Source organism: Corythoichthys intestinalis, chromosome 10 (assembly GCF_030265065.1).
Source record: "Corythoichthys intestinalis isolate RoL2023-P3 chromosome 10, ASM3026506v1, whole genome shotgun sequence".
Lineage (NCBI taxonomy): Eukaryota > Metazoa > Chordata > Actinopteri > Syngnathiformes > Syngnathidae > Corythoichthys > Corythoichthys intestinalis.
Window position 1 is genome coordinate 20,140,578 of NC_080404.1, and position 19,356 is coordinate 20,159,933.

The 19,356-nt window shown below is 39.5% G+C and overlaps 1 protein-coding gene across 8 annotated transcripts in view; it reads left to right on the top strand.

Annotated features, from left to right (window-relative positions):
* Positions 1–19,356, top strand: part of LOC130922993 (actin-binding LIM protein 1-like) — a 188,646-nt gene that overhangs the window by 13,092 nt on the left and 156,198 nt on the right. Inside the window, exon 1 of one of the 8 annotated variants that reach the window (XM_057848336.1) lies at positions 9,510–9,748. The exons of the other annotated variants lie outside the window; for them this stretch is intronic. Coding sequence (XP_057704319.1) covers positions 9,727–9,748 — 22 coding nt within the window. The 5' untranslated portion in view covers positions 9,510–9,726. Of the gene's footprint in view, positions 1–9,509; positions 9,749–19,356 lie in introns of those variants that run through there. 8 annotated transcript variants of the gene reach the window in all.

Here is a 19,356-nt window from a genome sequence, read left to right on the forward strand (position 1 = left end):
CGCAATTTGCCAAACAGCAGCACATGACCGAACGACATGGTGGCTTACATCAGGATTACACGAGAGAATGAGTGCAAATGGTGATTTAAAAATCTTACATACACTTGAAATTAGGGACGTCTCGATCGCATCTTTATGCACCCGTGTCGGAGTCACCTGATTTTCCACCGATACCGAGTCACGATCAAATACTGAAAAAAGTTTTTTTGTTTTCCTTTTTTTAAAAATTTTTTTTAATTTTATTTTTTTTTAACACAAGTTCTGTGCAAATTGCAGTACTTCTTCCAGGAGTGTTGCGGAGTATAAAACCTATACATTTTTGTTTCTTTTGGGAATCCCATTTTATTTCTGGATTATTTTGTTTCTTTTTAGCCTAGGCTTTTTTAATTAAAAACCCGATTCTCTGATGATTCCAATCCTCTGAAAATTGGCCCGATCGGCCCAATTTCAGATCACGTGATGAGATCGTGGACATCCCCACTTGAAACATATGACAACAAAGTAGCAAAACCTGCATTACTTGGCATATTGATCCAACATAGACACATATGTATATAAGATAGCGTTTGACTTTCAACCCAGATATGACGAAAGCAAAATACCACGAAAGGCCACAGATATTAATGTCCTTTGTTTATACTGTACTGGCCGAAGAACTCAAGAAATAGATAGTAGGCTTTCTTTTTCTCTTTTCCTCAATACTACCTTATACTTTTCAATAAGCATAGCAACAGAACAAGGGTTGTAAGTTTGTATAGGGACGGTACGGACATCACACTACCAATTTTTAAGGATACTCAAATTGTCCCCGCCAACTTTTAGGCAACCTTATTTGCATTATGCTGTATAATGTACTATATGAGTTCAGTTATATGGGTCATTTAGATTGTCTTCCCATATGTTGTCAGGATAGAACTGACTTTACCAGTATTAATTGGAATTATTTTCATTATGTTCTGACTTATTTACATTGGCTGATGACTTGACCCACCCTTGTTGCACACGCTCACACTCACACAGCCCAGACAGAAATATATGTTGACAACATGCTGCCTCCTCCGCCCCATTCAACGAGATGGGCTATTAGAATTTTTTTTTCGGCCAGCAGCAGCCACTGTTAGTAATGTAAAAAGATGTCAATGTTGTGGAGGTGGGAAACATACAATTAAATTTTGCCACTGAAAGTCCGACCTGCATCAGAGTCAGCATAACATTAAACTGTGTGAACTTGCTAAGCTGCAAACCTCGAGTAGAAGCTGCTTTGAGAGAAGTGTCCTACTGTTTGTGTTTTCTACTGTTATTTATTTATTTATTTATTTTAAACGTGTCCTGTTCAGCTGTTTGACACGGAGAATGGAAGTCTTCTGTATTTTCTACTGTTGACGTGAATTAAACTATGAGAAACGTAGTGAACTCTGCTGGAAACTATAGAACAAGAAAACGTGAGCAAGAAGCTGCTTAGAGAGAAACAGGTGCTGCATAACCCTAACCCTTACCTCATTTGTTGCTCACAGAACAGAACATACACACAACATAATCATAATTAACGATGTACATTTTCTTTTTCTGGATGCCGCAAGCTACCCACACTACCGTTGCAAGCGACTGGTCAATCGCGATCGACGTAATGAGCACCCCTGATTTAGCCTATCAATTAATTAGGTTCATATTCATGAGAAATGTAGCCCTCAATAAAATGCACTGCCAGAAATTTTAATATTAAAACTCTAAGCCAGGTTCTTCTCTTACTAAGAGAATGCATGTTTCTCTCTTCATAATGCGAACAAGTGAAAACGTATCTGCTCACTATTTTTGCCTCACTGGCACATCTCCATTGCCTGATGGAAAGAAAACGCCCTTGTTAATAAGAGTCCAGCATGACACTGCACTGCATAAGTGTGCTTCAGTAAATTATTTGGAGGATTAGTAAGTGCAGGTGTGGAAGTTTGTGCATCTCATTCACTTTGATTACTGCCCTTTTTTCTCATATATAGTAGTTGTATGTACACTACGTCACCTCTGGAAAAATACTCAGGTGTTGACTCATGCTATACTCATACTATACTAAAGAGCACTACTGTGATAATTGGTTTTTATAGGACTGAGTGTAAAATCCTCTTTACACTATATGTTTCATTAGTCATTTTTGTTGTCGTCTGCTTCTAAAATGTTGTGTGAGCAGCAGCTGTGTCCATGTAATGCTTCCTTCACCCATTTACTGCATTGTGTGAAAATTAGTTATAGTCATTTTTCGCTGTATACACATCCTAATTGTGGATTTCTGAAAGAGTGCTAGATGTGTAGTCAAAAACAAGATGAAGTACTAGTAAATAAATACACAAGATACAAACCTTTCATCACTTACAAAGCTGTCACTATACAGTATCTTTGCGGTACTTTTATGCTTACTAATGGTTCTCCCTACTTTAGGGGTGGGAACCTCTGGGTATATCATGATATGATATAATTTGTGATACACGGCTCATGATAGCAATGATCTAACGATATGGAGATACAACAATTATCAATGCTTAGGTCAGAAAATCATTCAAGGATATTCCACAAAACAACTAACAAACAGAAAGCAAGCTATTTTCATCCGTCTGCTTCGAATTGGAATTAGTTTATCACTAGTAGCCTCCCAAACCCCCCTACTTCGAACAGATTGGACGTCTATGTCGGTCAGTGGCAGCCAATCCCAGCCAATGAGTTAATTTTAGGTCATTTCATATCATTTTCTGTTGATTTTGGTCACTTTCTTTTCCTTTTGGGCCATTTACAGGTCAATTCCTGTTGATTTTGAGGCATTTAAAGGGAAACTCCTGTTGAATTTTGGGTTACTGAAAAGGAAGAGATGTCATTAAAAAAAAATAGGAGGTGACTCCTTTTGCTTTCGAGGCATTCACTGGATTGGACGTCTTGCGCTTTCATTGGCACGGAAACCAGAGCATTCATAGCCAACCATTGACAATCTTTTGTAGGCATTTACAGGTCACTTCTAGATGATTTTGGGGCATTTACAGGTCACTTTCTGTTGATTTTGGGTTACTGAAAAGGAAGTGATTCAAGAATGTCCCCAAATGAAAGTGACTCAAAATCAACAGTGACACCTTTTATAAAACGATAAATCGATTCTTGGTGGGAGCATATCAATAACATTTTGGGCTACAAAGTATTGCAATTTATCACCTTTTCGATATATTGTAACACCGGACACACCCCTACTGTAATCATGTGTTATGTCCTAAATATGCTCGTTTTAGTGGCTTATTTGATGTTATATAGAACATTGAGTAAAGATAAAGAATTATTTTTACATTGTTTTATATATACAATACAATATAAATATTGTATGTATACAATTTTGAGGCTAAAGCAACAAAACACAGAAAGTCACAATAGCAATGTTCTTATGTACATCCATATTGGATTGTTCGTTACTTATTGATGATAAAAGCACTTAAACATAACTAAAGAGCACAGACTAGAGAATTCTACAGAGCAATGGCCGTGGACAGGCAAGTGTCTCTCGTGTGCTTTTTAATGGGATTCAGAAGGCCCACTAAATATATTAATTCAAAGCTCATGCTAGAGGTCATTGCCATTTTGACCTATGACTTACTGTGACCGTTTGTGCCCTTTTCACATGAAGATGAGCCTGCTGAAAGTAATAAGATAACACAAGTCATCATATAGAACCAATGCAGCTTACTTGACAATATTTACTTTGATGCAATCCCAAATGATGCAAATGTAATATACAAATATTTGTTCACGGTCTTTGTTGATGACGACTGTTTCCTGGCTTTTTGTTTTGGCATAGCGAACAAACATCAACATACAGTGGGGCAAATAAGTATTTAGTCAACCACCAATTGTGCAAGTTCTCCTACCTGAAAAGATTAGAGAGGCCTGTAATTGTCAACATGGGTAAACCTCAACCATGAGAGCCAAAATGTGGAGAAAAAAAAAACGGAAAATCACATTGTTAGATTTTTAAAGAATTTATTTCCAAATTAGAGTGGCAAATAAGTATTTGGCCACCTACAAACAAGCAAAATCTCTGTCTGTCAAAGAGGTCTAACATCTTCTAACGAGGTCTAACAAGGCTCCACTTGTTACCTGTATTAATGGCACCTGTTTTAACTAATTATCTGTATAAAAGACACCTGTCCAAAATCTCAGTCAGTCACACGCCAAACTCCACTATGGCCAAGACCAAAGAGCTGTTGAATGACACCAGAGACAAAATTGTAGACCTGCACCAGGCTGGGAAGACTGAATCTGCAATAGGTAAAACGCTTGGTGTAAAGAAATAAACGTGACACGTTGGAAAAGTTGCCGTATGGTGGCTATAGTCACTCAAAGTCACCGCCGCCTTTTTTGGCGTTTTTACCACCACATCTACGGCGTCTTCCTTGTTGGTTGCCTCGTACCTACCGCCGCCGGAGACGTGGAAAGCGGGGAGGAATTGCAGTCAAATTAAAAGCCTACCTGGCGTCCTATCGCTGCGATCGCTATCATCCACCGGCTAGACCCCTGACTGCCTTCAAGGGATATGATCTACGGAGTTCCTTGGAGTTCCGTTATCGGTGGCTTCGGCTGACTAACCGGGACGTCGGGACGCTACTTCCGCGTTGTCGGCCGGTGAGGCTTTCCCTGCGTGGCTCTGTGCCGGGGAACCTTCGCCCGCTCCGCGGCTTCACCCCCACAGCTGAGCACTCCCTGGTTCACTCAGCGCTAATTAACACAAGGTCCCTTACGAATAAGACGTTTATTTTGAACGACTTCTTTTCGACACATCATTTGGATTTCCTTTTTCTAACGGAGACCTGGCTGAAACCAGGTGAATGCAGCGCCTTTTCGGAGCTCCTCCCATCTGGCTGCTGTTTTTTCAGCACCCCGCGAGCGTCTGGCCGTGGTGGCGGCCTGGCTGCTGTATTCAAGGACAAGTTCAAATGTAGGACCATAACTGCTCATAATTATTCAAGTTTTGAACTGCAGTTATTCTCTATCGGGCTTTCTCCCCCATTGCTTTGTGCCACTATTTATCGGCCCCCTGGTTTTAACAAGGATTTTATCCAGGAGTTTTCTGAGTTTTTATCAGACTTTATTCCAACATTTGGCAGGGTTTTAATTTGCGGGGATTTTAACATTCACGTCTGCTGCTCTGCAAATCAGCTGGCGAATGAGTTTAAAGGACTTCTGGACTCATTTGGCCTCACCCAATCTGTGAATGCACCAACTCATGAGCATGGTCACACTTTGGATCTGGTGATTTCGCTTGGACTTTCAGTCTCCATCAGAGAAATAGTGGATACTGCCATCTCGGACCACCTTCCCATCATTTTTGACTTTGCTGCCCCTTTGTCTGCAGAAAAGCAAATTTCTCCAGCTTGTTACCGCCGGCGCATCACTCCATCCACAGCAGGAGAGTTTGTGACTGCATTTGGAGACCTACAGCAGCATCCTGACGCCGTTCTGCCTTCTCCTGTCTGCTCAGACAGTCTTCTCTCCATTTTTTGTTCCACCTGCACTGCTGTTTTGGACTCCATTGCCCCTCTACGGCAAAAAAGTTCCAAACCCAAAGCCACTCCATGGTTTAATGACTATACCCGCCTGCTCAGGCAAAAATGCAGGCGGGCTGAACGTCAATGGAAAAAGGACAAACTCCATGTTTCTTTGGAATTGCTGAGGGACACCTTGGCTGCCTATCAGGAGGCCCTAAAACAGGCCAAGTCGAATTATTTATCTTCTATTATAAATAACAGCTCCAGCCATCCAAGACTGCTTTTTAACACAATTGACTCTGTTTTAAACCCGCACCCCACTGTCTTAACTGATGTGTCAGGTGCCACTTGTGAGGAGTTTCTCGCTTTCTTTCAAAACAAAGTCTCTTCGGTTAGGCAAAATGTCTGCAATTCGGGTATCTCATCAGATAATCTACATCCTCCAGAACTGCTCACTGTTTTTGAACAATTTGATCTCCTTTCATTGTCATCTCTATCTGAAATAGTTAGTGGCATGAAACCCACTAACTGTCCGTTAGATATAATTCCAGCTGGCCTTCTAAAGGAAGTCTTTAGTTGCCTCGGACCAAGTCTGCTGGCTCTTATAAATAACTCTCTCAGTACCGGTTCTGTCCCAGCTGCCTTCAAACAGGCTGTAGTCAGACCCCTTCTTAAAAAACCCCATCTCGACTCCTCCGTGCTGTCCAATTTTAGACCCGTCTCCCACTTGTCTTTCCTTTCTAAAGTTTTAGAAAAAGTTGTTTTTATTCAATTGCAAACATTTCTAGAGACAAACTCCATCCTTGACAAGTTTCAATCAGGCTTCAGGTCCAGACATAGCACTGAGTCAGCACTGTTAAAAGTGCACAACGACATTTCCCTTTCTGTAGATAATGGAAACCCAGCAATCCTTGTTTTACTAGATCTCACAGCAGCATTTGATACAGTCGACCACACAGTCCTTGTATCTCGTCTAGAACACTTTATAGGTATCCATGGTAAAGCTCTACAGTGGTTTAAATCGTACCTGGAACATAGGACCTTCTCAGTAATGATTGGGGAATTTTCCTCCTCACAAACCTCTCTGTCTTGTGGGGTGCCACAAGGCTCCATTTTAGGGCCTGTTCTCTTTGCACTTTATCTCCTACCTTTAGGATCAGTTATAAAAAAACATAATATCTCTTTTCATTTTTATGCTGATGACCTGCAGCTGTATCTCCCCCTGAGACCCAACGAACAAACTGCTCTCACTAAATTAATGGAGTGCATATCCGATGTGAAGCAGTGGCTAGCGCAAAACTTTTTACATCTTAACGAAAGCAAAACTGAATATATTACTTTTGGCACACCTTCTATGTTAAATGCCCTTGAGCCCAACCCTGGCACTCTGGCTCCCTTTTCTAAAACACATGTTAATAATCTCGGAGTGATATTCGATTGCAGGCTCAACTTTGAAAAACAGATTAGTTCTGTTGTAAGAGCAAGTTTTTTCCAGCTCCGTCTCTTGGCCAAAGTGAAGCCTTTTCTTACTCGCCACGACCTGGAAAAAGCAATTCACGCTTTTATAAGCTCGAGGCTGGATTACTGCAACGCACTTTATGTTGGTCTTCCCAAGTCCTCAGTTTCTCGTCTCCAACTTGTTCAAAATGCTGCTGCTCGATTTTTAACAGATACACCTAGACGTGAACATATTACCCCCGTGCTATCATCGCTCCACTGGCTTCCAGTCCATTTTAGAATTGATTTTAAACTTTTACTGTTTGTTTTTAATTCTATTAATGGCCAGGCTCCTTCTTACTTATCAGAAATTTTAACCATCCGTAACTCTGGCAGGACTCTTCGCTCTACCGGCCAACTTCATTTGCAAGTCCCAAGGTCCAAACTCAAACAGTGGGGAGACCGATCTTTTGCGGTTGCTGCACCCAGGTTATGGAATAGTCTTCCCCCGGAGATCCGCACCACTACAAATTTGGGCCTTTTTAAATCTCGTTTAAAGACACACCTTTTTAGACTCGCCTTTCCCCAAGATTAATTTAGCCTGGTTTTATTTCCTTAGGGTTTTTAATGTTTTCGGATTTTATCTGTTTTATTGTTTTGTTTGCTGTCTGACTAATCGTGATGCGATGTTTCGTTTCTTTTTTTTCTTTTCTTTTCTTCCTAATGTCATTGTATAATACTTTCCTGCCTTTTATTTACTATGTGCCATGTTTGTCTTTGTTGTAAAGCACTTTGGGGACCTTTCGGGTTTTGTAAAGGGCTATATAAATAAATTTGATTTGATTTGATTTTGATTTGGGAGCAATTATTAGAAAATGGAAGACATAAAAGACCACTGATAATCTCCCTCGATCTGGGGCTCCATGCAAGATCTCACCCTGTGGCGTCAAAATGATAACAAGAACTATGAGCAAACATCCCAGATACACATGGGGGGACGTAGTGAATGACCTACAGAGAGCTGGGACCACAGTAATAAAGGCTACTATCAGTAACAAAATGCGCCGCCAGGGACTCAAATCCTGCACTGCCAGACGTGTCCCCCTGCTGCAGAAAGTACAGGTCCAGGCCCGTCTGCGGTTCGCTAGAGAGCATTTGGATGATCCAGAAGAGGACTGGGAGAATGTGTTAGGGTCAGATGAAACCAAAATAGAACTTTTTGGGAGAAGCACAGGTTCTCGTGTTTGGAGGAAAAAGGATACTGAATTGCACCATACCCACTGTGAAGCATTGGGGTGGAAACATCATGCTTTGGGGCTGTTTTTCTGCAAAGGGACCAGGACGACTGATCTGTGTAAAGGAAAGAATGCATGGGGCCATGTATTGAGAGATTTTGAGTGAAAATCTCCTTCCATCAGCAAAGGCATTGAAGATGAGACGTGGCTGGGTCTTTCAGCGTGACAGTGATCCCAAACACACAGCCAGGGCAACAAAGGAGTGGCTTCGTAAGAAGCATTTCAAGGTGCTGGAGTGGCTTAGCCAGTCTCCAGATCTCAACACCATAGAAAATCTGTGGAGGGAGTTGAAAGTCCATGTTGCCCAAAGACAGCCCCAAAACATCACTGCTCTAGAGGAGATCTGCATGGAGGAATGAATGGGCCAAAATACCTGCAACAGTGTGTGAAAAGCTTGTGAAGATTTACAGAAATGTTTGGCCTCCGTTATTGCCAACAAAGGGTACATAACAAAGTTTTGAGATGAACTTTTGGTATTGACCAAATACAAGTTCCACCATGATTTGCAAATAAAATTCTTTAAAAATCATGATGTCATTTTGTGTCATCTGGCAAATTATCTCACTTTTGAATGGATGTAAAAGATCCGAGCTGGACATAAATGAAGTTAGTGACACAATTTTCCGGATGACACTTAATGACATCTGTCATAAGCATTCATTAATTCCCATGATAATGTCATGTCATAATTATGGCGGTCTTATGGCAGTCTTATGACGCTGCTGTCAAATAAAGTGTTACCTATTAACCCAAATAAATCAACAAATAAGCCAACTGGACTATAAGCCGCAGGATTCAAAATGAGGGGAAAAAAGTAGTGGCTTATAGTCCGAAAATTATGGTCGCCACATTTTCTATTGTGGTAATGGTGGTGGACATTTGTTAGGGAAGCTGATACATAAACAAAACATTCATAGCACAATATGAAATTACGTTTAGCAACAATGTACACACTTGCATTAGGAAAATGGAATTCTACAGCATAGCATGTCATGTTGCTGAAAATTGTTCCAATGGTAAAATATTGCACGAGTAAGTAATATTCTTTTGTGATTGTCTTCCAACCTATTGTTTTGATTTGTAAAATCCTCATATATTCCTTTGAAATGTTAAATGGTCTGGGGTTACAGGTTATATGTGTTTAAGTAATCTGCTTTGGGATTTGGGGTTAGGGGTTTAGTTCACATAGAAGCAGCAGCAGCCACCAGATTGCTGCAGTGAGGAGGTGGCTGACACAACAGAGGGACAGAGTGAGGGAGTAGAGGGAGGAGTGGGCAGAGGAGGCGGAGGAGAAAAACAGGGATGTAGCAGCAAAGCAGGCAGTCGGAGGCGAACCCCTCACTGTAGCGGTGTTTTCAAGAGGAAAGCATCTGCACCTCCCCCTTTCTTTTTGTGCTGTTTCCACTGTAAAAGAATCCAGCGGTTCCTATGTCATTGCCGAAGGATACTCCAACGCTTCTCCTTTGTTGATTTATTGGATTCCAATGGTCATGGTCAAAGAAAAAGGTATTGTTGTTGGTGGTCTGGGAATGTGGACGAGTATGCCTTAGTGGGATGATGTGAACCAACGCCTTATGATGCGACTTTTTATAGGGCAAATTATGATTCTGATAGAAGGATATTGACAGGTTATGTTGTGTGTGTCCTGGTTCTAACTTTGAAGGGACATGCTCTCGGTAAAGACTTTGAAATGCAATGGTTTTCCTATTACTTGCATATGATGTTTGGGATGGACTCTGTATGCTGAGTTTGGCAGTGTCGGGCTTTATGTAAATGTATGTCAGAAGAAAGCATCTGCCATGTTATGAGGGAGCGTGACACCATATGGCAAATAATGTGCATGAAGTGTTTGAGTCAAAGAGATGCATCTTTATATTAGATGCAGCTAAAACTATAAAATATAAAAAGTGGAACACATATAGTGAAGCACATTGCGCAGAGCTCTCTCTCTTTGCCTCTCCCTCAAATGCTGTCTGCAGCCGTTTCCATGGTAACCATCCAATAGGTACACTCCATTGTCAGCTGTGGCCTCATTCATAGCGCCCTGTTAAAAGAAGGTGGTTCTTCCCACCTACAAGCAAGGTCACCATGCTGAGGGTCAAGGACTTAAGCATATATTAGTACGTAATTTAACATTGCATGTTCCTGTAATGGATACAGGGCATGATGTTATTGTTTGTTAGAACTCTACGCCAACGATTATTCAAGTTTTTTTTTTTTTTTTAACTTTGTTTTTTTCACCCTTGCAACAATAAATTGATCAGCAGTATGTGGCAGAAAATAAAAGCTGTTTCTCAATACATTTTGTTGTTGTTAAAAACAAGACTAAATCAATGTCACATTTTCCTTAAATACTCTCAAGTACATCGATTTGTCCTGTATTTTGGTAAAACACATTTTCTAAGTTGAGTTTCTAGCATGTGCAGACATCTTTTTTTGCCGTGTGTGGGTGTAATGTGATATTTCTGAGGCTCTTCGTCACGAAAAATAAGATTTCCTTCACAACAAAAAAAAAAAGTGTTTACTCATTTCTTGACCCGTACTAGTGTGTAGGTTTATTTGATGGCGCTCTCTTGGCTGAAGGCTGCGTCCAGCCTTGAAATTGTCGTCTTGATGTGGACACAAGTGACCACAAAATAACGGTCTTTGCCACCAAGACCCATATTGGCAGAACACCAAAAGCTCTGGCAGCCACATGCTTATTCACCACAATGCATCTGTAAGTTTGCCACAGATTTGAACTGCTCCTTCCCCTTAGAATATCTGTCAAAAGAATTCTTTTTTTGGTTTCCAGATCCACATTGGTGTTTTAAAAATTATTATTATTGTTGTTGTTTTTTGTGTGTGTGTGTATATAGAGAAAGTGACCCCAGATTTAAACAAGCTTTTTATTTAGACCCTCTATTGCCAGGTGGGCTTTGTCTTCAGCTGATGTATAGCTGCCTAACTGAATTACGCTGTATACTGGGAATGATGCATCACAATCTAGAGATTGCTGCGTGAGCATTTCCTGACTGTGCAGGTGGTTGTCCTGTTTTCAGTAAAAGGCAAACCCCTTAAATAGTTGTTAATTTATCAATGCCATGTGTATTATGAATCACCTCTTTCGCACATTTGTGTGTATTTGTTATAGTAATCTAGTTGAGATGTAATTTATTTCCTGCAATTCTCTCCACTGAGCTAAAGATTTAAACCAATGTAACCAATGTGCATTGTGCCTAGGGTTGCCAACTCCTTGAAAAAAAACATAAGGGATGTTATGTACTTCCTGATCTAAGTACATGTAAGGCCGAGACTTGAATGGAACAACACTTCTTTATTCAGTGTGCTTCTCATCATATATGTCACAGAGACATAACAGAGATTCCTTTTTATACTGTAATACCACACCCACAGGAAGTGCACACTATGGCAACAGCAGTGTGACATAAATATGTCACAAGGGACACCTCCTTGGTAGAGCCTGCCAGTCCAATAAGTGTCGCCTTTGAATTATTATTTTTTTGTATGTGAAAATTCATTTTTTTTGTTTTGAATAATGATAATATAATAATTATACTTTGTAGGAATCTGACCTTTTAGGCAGATTGCCGGAATCACCCCAGCTGAACCGCCAGGCCAGTGGAACTCTAACAACCCGGCCAAAAGGCCAAAATCCGCACAGTCACCGTAGTCTTAACCCCTTGTACTGACTCTATTTTAAAAGCTGGAAAAAGGCTTCGAAACACAAGTTGACAATTTATTCCAAGTCGGCAGCAACCATACAGCACAGAGAGACCAAGACGAGGAGGCAAACTGGATCCAGGGTCACCATATCACTAGCCAACAAAAGATTCCTGAGAAAAATGACAACGATTAGTTAAACATTGTCTTTTAAAGGCTCTGGAAAGGCAGGCTGTGGTCCGGAAAGAGGGTGTGTTTGGGCGTTGTTTAGGATTATTCTCTGTTGTTAGTTGGGCGGGAGAGTTTCGGGCGTTACTGTTGTCAGGGCAACAAGAGTTGAGGATTTCTCCATCCTCAGCGCCACATGAGTGCTGAGTGTTCACTTCTTGGTCGCGGGTTCCGCCGTATCAGACGTTCCTTGTGGCAAGACAAGATGTCCAGCCATTTGTTCTGGACTGTCAGGAAGAGCTGATTGCAGGATTTGGTGGCGTAGATGTGGGTTTGTAGATGTCTTGCCTATCACCTGGTTGTCAATCTTGCTCAATCAGCTGCATGACATGTGCTTTGGGCTTCCATGGTCAGAAGGCATCTTGTATCTGTTCTGCCCTTATCTGCCCGTTGTCTTGGCGCTGCAAGTTCTAATCATTCCAAGTCCAACTGTTCATAACATCAAATATATTCTGCTTGTTTTTCTGAAACTTATTTATTTTATTTTGGGTGTGTTACAGTAATACAAACAGTAAATACGAGAGATACGATTCCCTTCAACTCATACCTGAATTAATTAGGTACTGTACATATTTGAGTGATATAAGCACATCGAAAAACAACAATTATCGGCATTGTATTTTTAAAACAAAATATACTAGAATAAAATTAACATCAGTCCTACTAAATTTAAAACTTATACTGTAATTTAACTCTTAAAGTCCTGAGCCTTTTTTTTTGTTAGTGTGTTTTTATTTTTTTTTATGCTTTTTTTTACAAAGTGCAAACATTTTTTTTCCATTTCATTTCATTTCATTTCATTTTTTTCTTTTCTTTTTTTAAAATATAATTTAGGTGCGTTAAAAGTCCTCTCAGCAATAACTTTTTGACAAATGATCACTCCAAATATAATGTGGAAATACAAATGAAATTGACATAACACAAATATATACCCTAATTCTCGCACTATAAGGCGCACCCGACTATAAGCCGCCACCCACTAAATTTGACACGAAAACGACGTTTGTTCATAGATAAGCCGCACTGGACTATAAGCCGCAGCTGTCCTCACTGTACTATGGGATATTTACACCAAAAGATATGAACCAGTAACACTTTATTTGACAGCAACATCATACGACTGTCATAAGACCAAATGAACCACTATAAAGCTTTGAACCAATTGGCTGCACAGCTTCACTGCTTCAAGAAGCTTCATTTGGCCATCACTGCTCCCTTGGGGGAGACGGTCAACCACTGCCACCACCTGTCAACACGGTTGTTGTCCAACATGCCTCCTAGCATGCATTGCAGCGCTACAGACGTACATAAAAATCAAAATTCATGTTCTGTGCTAATGAGTTACTTCAGTTACTGTTCCAGTTGTTTTATAAATTGTTAGTTATGATATTTGGTAACACATTATTTGACAGTGGCGCCATAAGACTGTCATTAGACAATAACAATTATGACATGAGACTGTCATGACCATTAATGAATGCTAATAAGTTAGATGTCATTTAGTGTTATCCGGCAAATGATCTCACTTGTTACTTGTTATGTCACAGTTAGTGACATAATTTGCTGGATGCAATTAATGGCATCTGTCATAAGCATCTGTCATAATGCCCATGATAGTGTCACATCATAATTATGACGGGTTTGTGACGCCAATGTCAAATAAAGTGTTACCTATTAACCTAAATAAATCAACAAATAAGCCGCACTGGACTATAAGCCGCAGGATTCAAAATGAAGGAAAAAAGTAGCTGCTTATAGTCCGAAAATTACGGTAATATAATTAAGCCCTTTTCAGACTTATATCCTGATAAATTCGAATAACCCGAGTTGGACATTACGTCATATTTGGTCGGCATCGGCAACAAAATAAACCACACATTTCCAAAGATGGACGATGAACTGTCTCTTCCTCGGCTCTACGATCCAGTAGCAATTTAATTTCGTCATGTTTCCAGTTTAATTTTGCTATTTCCAGTTTGCCATGTTGAGAATTGCGATGTTTGTTTACTGCTTTTCGTCTTACTGCGAAGAAAGAGGAAATGACGATCGACTCGCCGTGATATTTACGTCATCAGCCTTCGTGCTGTGATCCGGGAATTCAACGCAAGCTTTCACACGTGCCACGTCCCGAGTGAGTCGCGGACATTATGCTAGGACACGACCCAGTAAATGTCCATATCATCTCAGTATTAGTCGACCTGGGAAATTGCTTTCAGACATACAGTAGGAGCTACCAATTTAAATCCCGGGATATGAACTGAGTGCAGTATGTGTCTGAAAGGGACTTTAGTGAAAATAAATTACACTGAGAAGAACAAGAAAACAAATTATCATCATTTCGAACATGCTTCTTTACTTAAGCTTCAATCGAACCTCTTACCTCCTACACATTTATGATGTCTTCCGTTATCATCATGGCAAGTGACAGTACTTCGGCCTATAAAATGAGTGGGATTTCGTATTGTCATTGTTTCATCAGCTCATTGGTTAAAAGCAGGAGAAGCGGGCGAATGTGTTTTCCTGCATATTTATTATTTTGCATAGTATTCATTCGTTTGTCAAATAAGACACTATTTTCTAGTTTCATGATATTACAGGACAAAGCACGTCCCTTTAAAGCTTAATACAGCACGTGTACTTTTGTTACTGAATACGGGACGATTCCATTTTTTAAGGGACAGTTGGCAACTCTACTTTTTAATTTTTCTTTCTATTCTTTAAGAGCAGAGCTAACCTCTATATATAACCTCTTTCTCCAACATGTAGGGAACATGCAACACATAAACACACGTGCTGTCCCAATGCATAGAGACAATGTTTGTGCAGATGGCACACTGGCCTCGGATATTCAGATGAGATAAGTGGTCGGCCAGAATGTGAAAGTCACTGACCTAAAGTAACACATTAAAACAACAAGATAAACATATACATTGTGCTCATCAACAAACATCCTCTTTGTCTGACATCGATGGTCCTATTATAACAGGAAATAAGACGGTAGAGTGTGGAGACATAATGGATGTGTTCAAAAGCTAAGAGCTTTTATCATTTTCACGTAAACAGGCATAGTGATTGTGTGGTTCATGAACCAACTATTGTCTCATAACAGATAGGGTCAATAGTGGAAGTCCCTCTAAGTGTTTATCAACATTTGGGGGGATATTTGCTGCATGACAAATGCTTTGCATTGTGCTAAATCATTATTCCAAAGCAAGCTCCCCAAGGAGTAGTTCGGGGGGTCTGGTGGCGTGTGATAGGGTCCCCCCATGCGTTTGAAGTGCTTTGTCTGGGGTGCTGGTAGCGGTGCAGAGAGGATGCCTTGCAGTCATACATATTCATGGTGGTGAGGGTTCAGAGCTTCTTGTTATGGCTGGTGATAAAGAGCTCTGCAGACCCTCCCCCACGGACAGATACATACATCTGACCATGCTTTGGGATTTGATGGGGTCTCTATAGGTCTTCACAGACCTGTAAATAAGGCAAGTATTGGAGGTACCACAACTACAGCTTGACTAGACTATATACAGATCCTGTAAATATTCAACACTTATATTGATCAAGCCCCGATTGATTATTTTCACTATAGCCTGCACGAATGTACCATTTCAGCTACAAATTCCCACAATTCATTGTTATTTATTCTTTTGTACCACGTGGTTGTTTAACCAAATAAATATAGACCTACCGAGATAGTCTAAACTGAGTAATGCGAGGAATGTCCACATACTGAACGCCAGATTACGCTAACTCGAGTACTTGTTTGTTGTTTTTTTACCTTTAAGTTAATTTTTTTTTTTTTTTACATCTCTTGAAGATGTGAATTCTTTGAAAATTACTTGGAATTAGTTGCATTAATATTCTCAAGATACCTCAGAGCTAGTGTAAAGGTTTACCTTTGTTGTGAAGTGACTCTCAGGCCGAAACATTCCTTTATGATAACTGAATTTGTTTAAGTTCCTGCTGATGCACTGTGCAACTTGAAGAATTTCTATCCCCCCTTGCTGCTAGGAAATCCAATATTCCCAACTCAGGTGTTTCAAAGCCAAGTTATTTGACTTGAAAGCAGACTTGTCCGGACTAACCTAACCGCTGAATCCATGGAATTTTTATCCTCTGGAAATTTGACGGAAGGTGATGTGTCCAAAAAGAGGTTTAAAAACATCATCACTTGTAACATAAGTTTAGCAGTTAGTGTATTTTCCAGACTGTAAGTCTCTTTTTTTTTTTTTTTTAAATAGTTTGACAGGGTCTACGACTTATACTCAAGTGTGACTTATATATGTCTTTTTTCCACTCAGCCTGTTATCTTGTGATTTTTACAGTGATGGATGAAGTACTTACTTTGTAAAAGTACAGGTACAGGGGCAAACAATTACTTAAGTAAAAGTACAAATATCTACGAAAAAAAAAATCACTCAAGTAAAAGTACAAAAGAACTAAAATTTACAAGTAAAACGTAAAAGTATTTTCTCCTGATCCAAAAATGCAATATATATAGGGGAAAACACAGACAAAATTGAAAAAGCCGTTTCTGCTCTTGCACTCCTCTTTAAAATAAACTGCTGTATTAAGCCAAAAGAACTGTTGTGTTTGATAGAACAATATGTCTATATGCTGCCATAGCAGATTAATGGCGCATGACCCTAACCCTAACCCCCGAACTATTTTTAATTTGTCCGTTTTACCCTGGAAACCTCCGTTTACAGACATCGTGCGACCGCTTTTGTTTCAACATAGCCATAAAACGAAGGTAATTAGTTATATTTATTATTCAAAATGTCTGTCATTTTTAGTTTAGAATGATTAATTGATGTCTAATATTTTGTAAAAAAAAAAAAAAAAAAAAGACATTAAAAAAATTTTCACTCGCATATTTTGAACTTTTAAACAAATTACATCAAAATGAAAAATATGGTGTCTGCAAAAAATTCACGGATATCTACCTCATAACTATCGCTTAATTGTTTTTTTTGTGTTTTTTTTACTGTCGCATTTTCTCCGATATGTTAGATGATAAACAATCGATCCAAACAGAGAAAAATTGAAAAACAATGTTTAAAAGGGTAAATATGTGAAAAAGAACATCTCGATCACGCCTTGATGTCTGCGATTTCTGCATCGCGACCCTTGTTATATTACCATGACCAAAATCCGGCTGTGGCCGTTCACATCTGTGTCTTGACACTCAATGATACATGCTACATGGAGTTTTTGGATCGAAAAAAGGTAAGTACACAATAATATCTCGTTAAAATCACGGCGTCTTAAATTCTGCTCTAACGTGCTCTCACCTCCATTTAGGGTTTTGCTGTTTAAACATTTTTTTTTCTTTCTAATGCTCTCCTGTTCAAAAATTTTCTTCCCCCAGAAAATTGAGATTATAAGCTTCCCAATGATGTATCACACATGCATATAGGACAATTTTGAAATTTTGCCAAATTGGGGGTGTCAGAGCAGAACTTCCAAGTCACCTGAGTGTTTTCCACCATATACAGTATATACGTACTGTATATATATTATATAGTATATTATATTTTAAATATATACTGTATATATACTGTATATGTAATAAATATATAACTGTGCCAAATGAAAAAAAAAAAACAAGTAATAAAATAGACTGCACCGTAAACGGAAGCATAACAGGCTAAAAAAAAAAAAAAAAACTCCAAAACTTAGCTTAATGGCAGATTGCAAGCAACTATCAGGTGCATCGCCCCACCTACTCTACAGCATGAGTGTGCAGCACCCATTTGAAGGCGCGCTGCCCTCACTGTTGGTTTTTATTGTTCAGTATATTGTTCACCTGCCTAATCTTGCTTGTACTCGTGTTGCTGCTTCTAGTGCTCAATTACTATATAGATGCATGAGGCTTATCCGAAGGCATAAAATTGAAACTATCGATTCACACTGAGAGAAAAACAAACAAACTAAGGTAACGTGTAACGTAGGCGACAATTCGAAAGTAGTGGAGTATAAAGTGTACATATGTGCTGTAAAATGAAGTAAAAGTAAAAACGACCACTTCATATTTATACTCAAGTAGAGTACAGATACACAAAAATGTACTTTAGTACAGTAACGAAGTACTTTTACTTCGTTACTTTCCACCACTGTTTTTTAAACCATAGTTATCTGAAAAACTCTTAATGTTAAATGTTGTTTGCAGAGACATATTAAGCCTTTTGTTCTCCATTTTACGATTATTACTTTAAAGTATTATGTTCGCTCTTGGTTTTTGATCAGTTAAAAAACTGACCCCCAAAAACGTGACTTCTACTCCAGTGCGACTTATATATGTTTTCTTCTTCTTAATTTTGCATTCTTTAGGTGGTGAGACTTATACTCAGGTGCGACTTATAGTCCAGAAAATTACTCGTAATACTACATTTTCATACCCGACATAAAGTTGTTTTTCCAGCGCAACAGTTCCATACCTTTAAAGGATTTTGTTTTTGTTGTTTGTTTATCTGTTGGTTATACTTAAATTACTTAAAACAAAATATTTTCCATATGTTTCACTTCCAGTTATGGGCTGGAAAAGATATTAGAAAAATGCAAATCCGATAAAGCAGACAGTACAATGTTTTGACGTTTGCCAACATTGCAAATTGCAAGACTAGGCGTCCCTGTTATTTTCACTTCACTTTTCTACCCCCCCCAAAAAATGGCGAGCATGATCCTTGTGCTTAATATAGCTGCTTCCGGACTGTAGGAACCGCAGAACCTATAACTCCAGTAGTTATAGGAACTATCCTTCGCCAGGCAGACGTGTTCGCACATGCATACTGCACCTGATACGAACTGTTGTGATGTTGTAGTCTGCTCCAGTAGCGCATTATTTACTCACCACACCCACCTCTGGCAAAATAAAACTGCAAAACTAAGCTGAACGGAAAACAACGAAATACAGACCGTTGAGGACACAGTGGCAATTCTTTCTTGTTTGAAGTGAATAGTTTCCATCGAGGAGTAAAACCAGCTTCTGACGAAGAGACTGGAAGAGCACAGATTTAGTACAGAGTAGGTATGTTCCGATAACCGGATTCAAGGTATATTGTAGTATGAAAGCGTCAAGGTTTCAAAACCGCAAAAAAAAGATTTCCTTCGTACTGTCCCTAAGGTATTAGATATTTTTTATGTTCCGAAAATGCATGGAGAAATCCTTCGCTTGCGGCTGTAAGGCTCAACCCTCCCCCACCGGTTGTTGTTCAGTGTCAGTG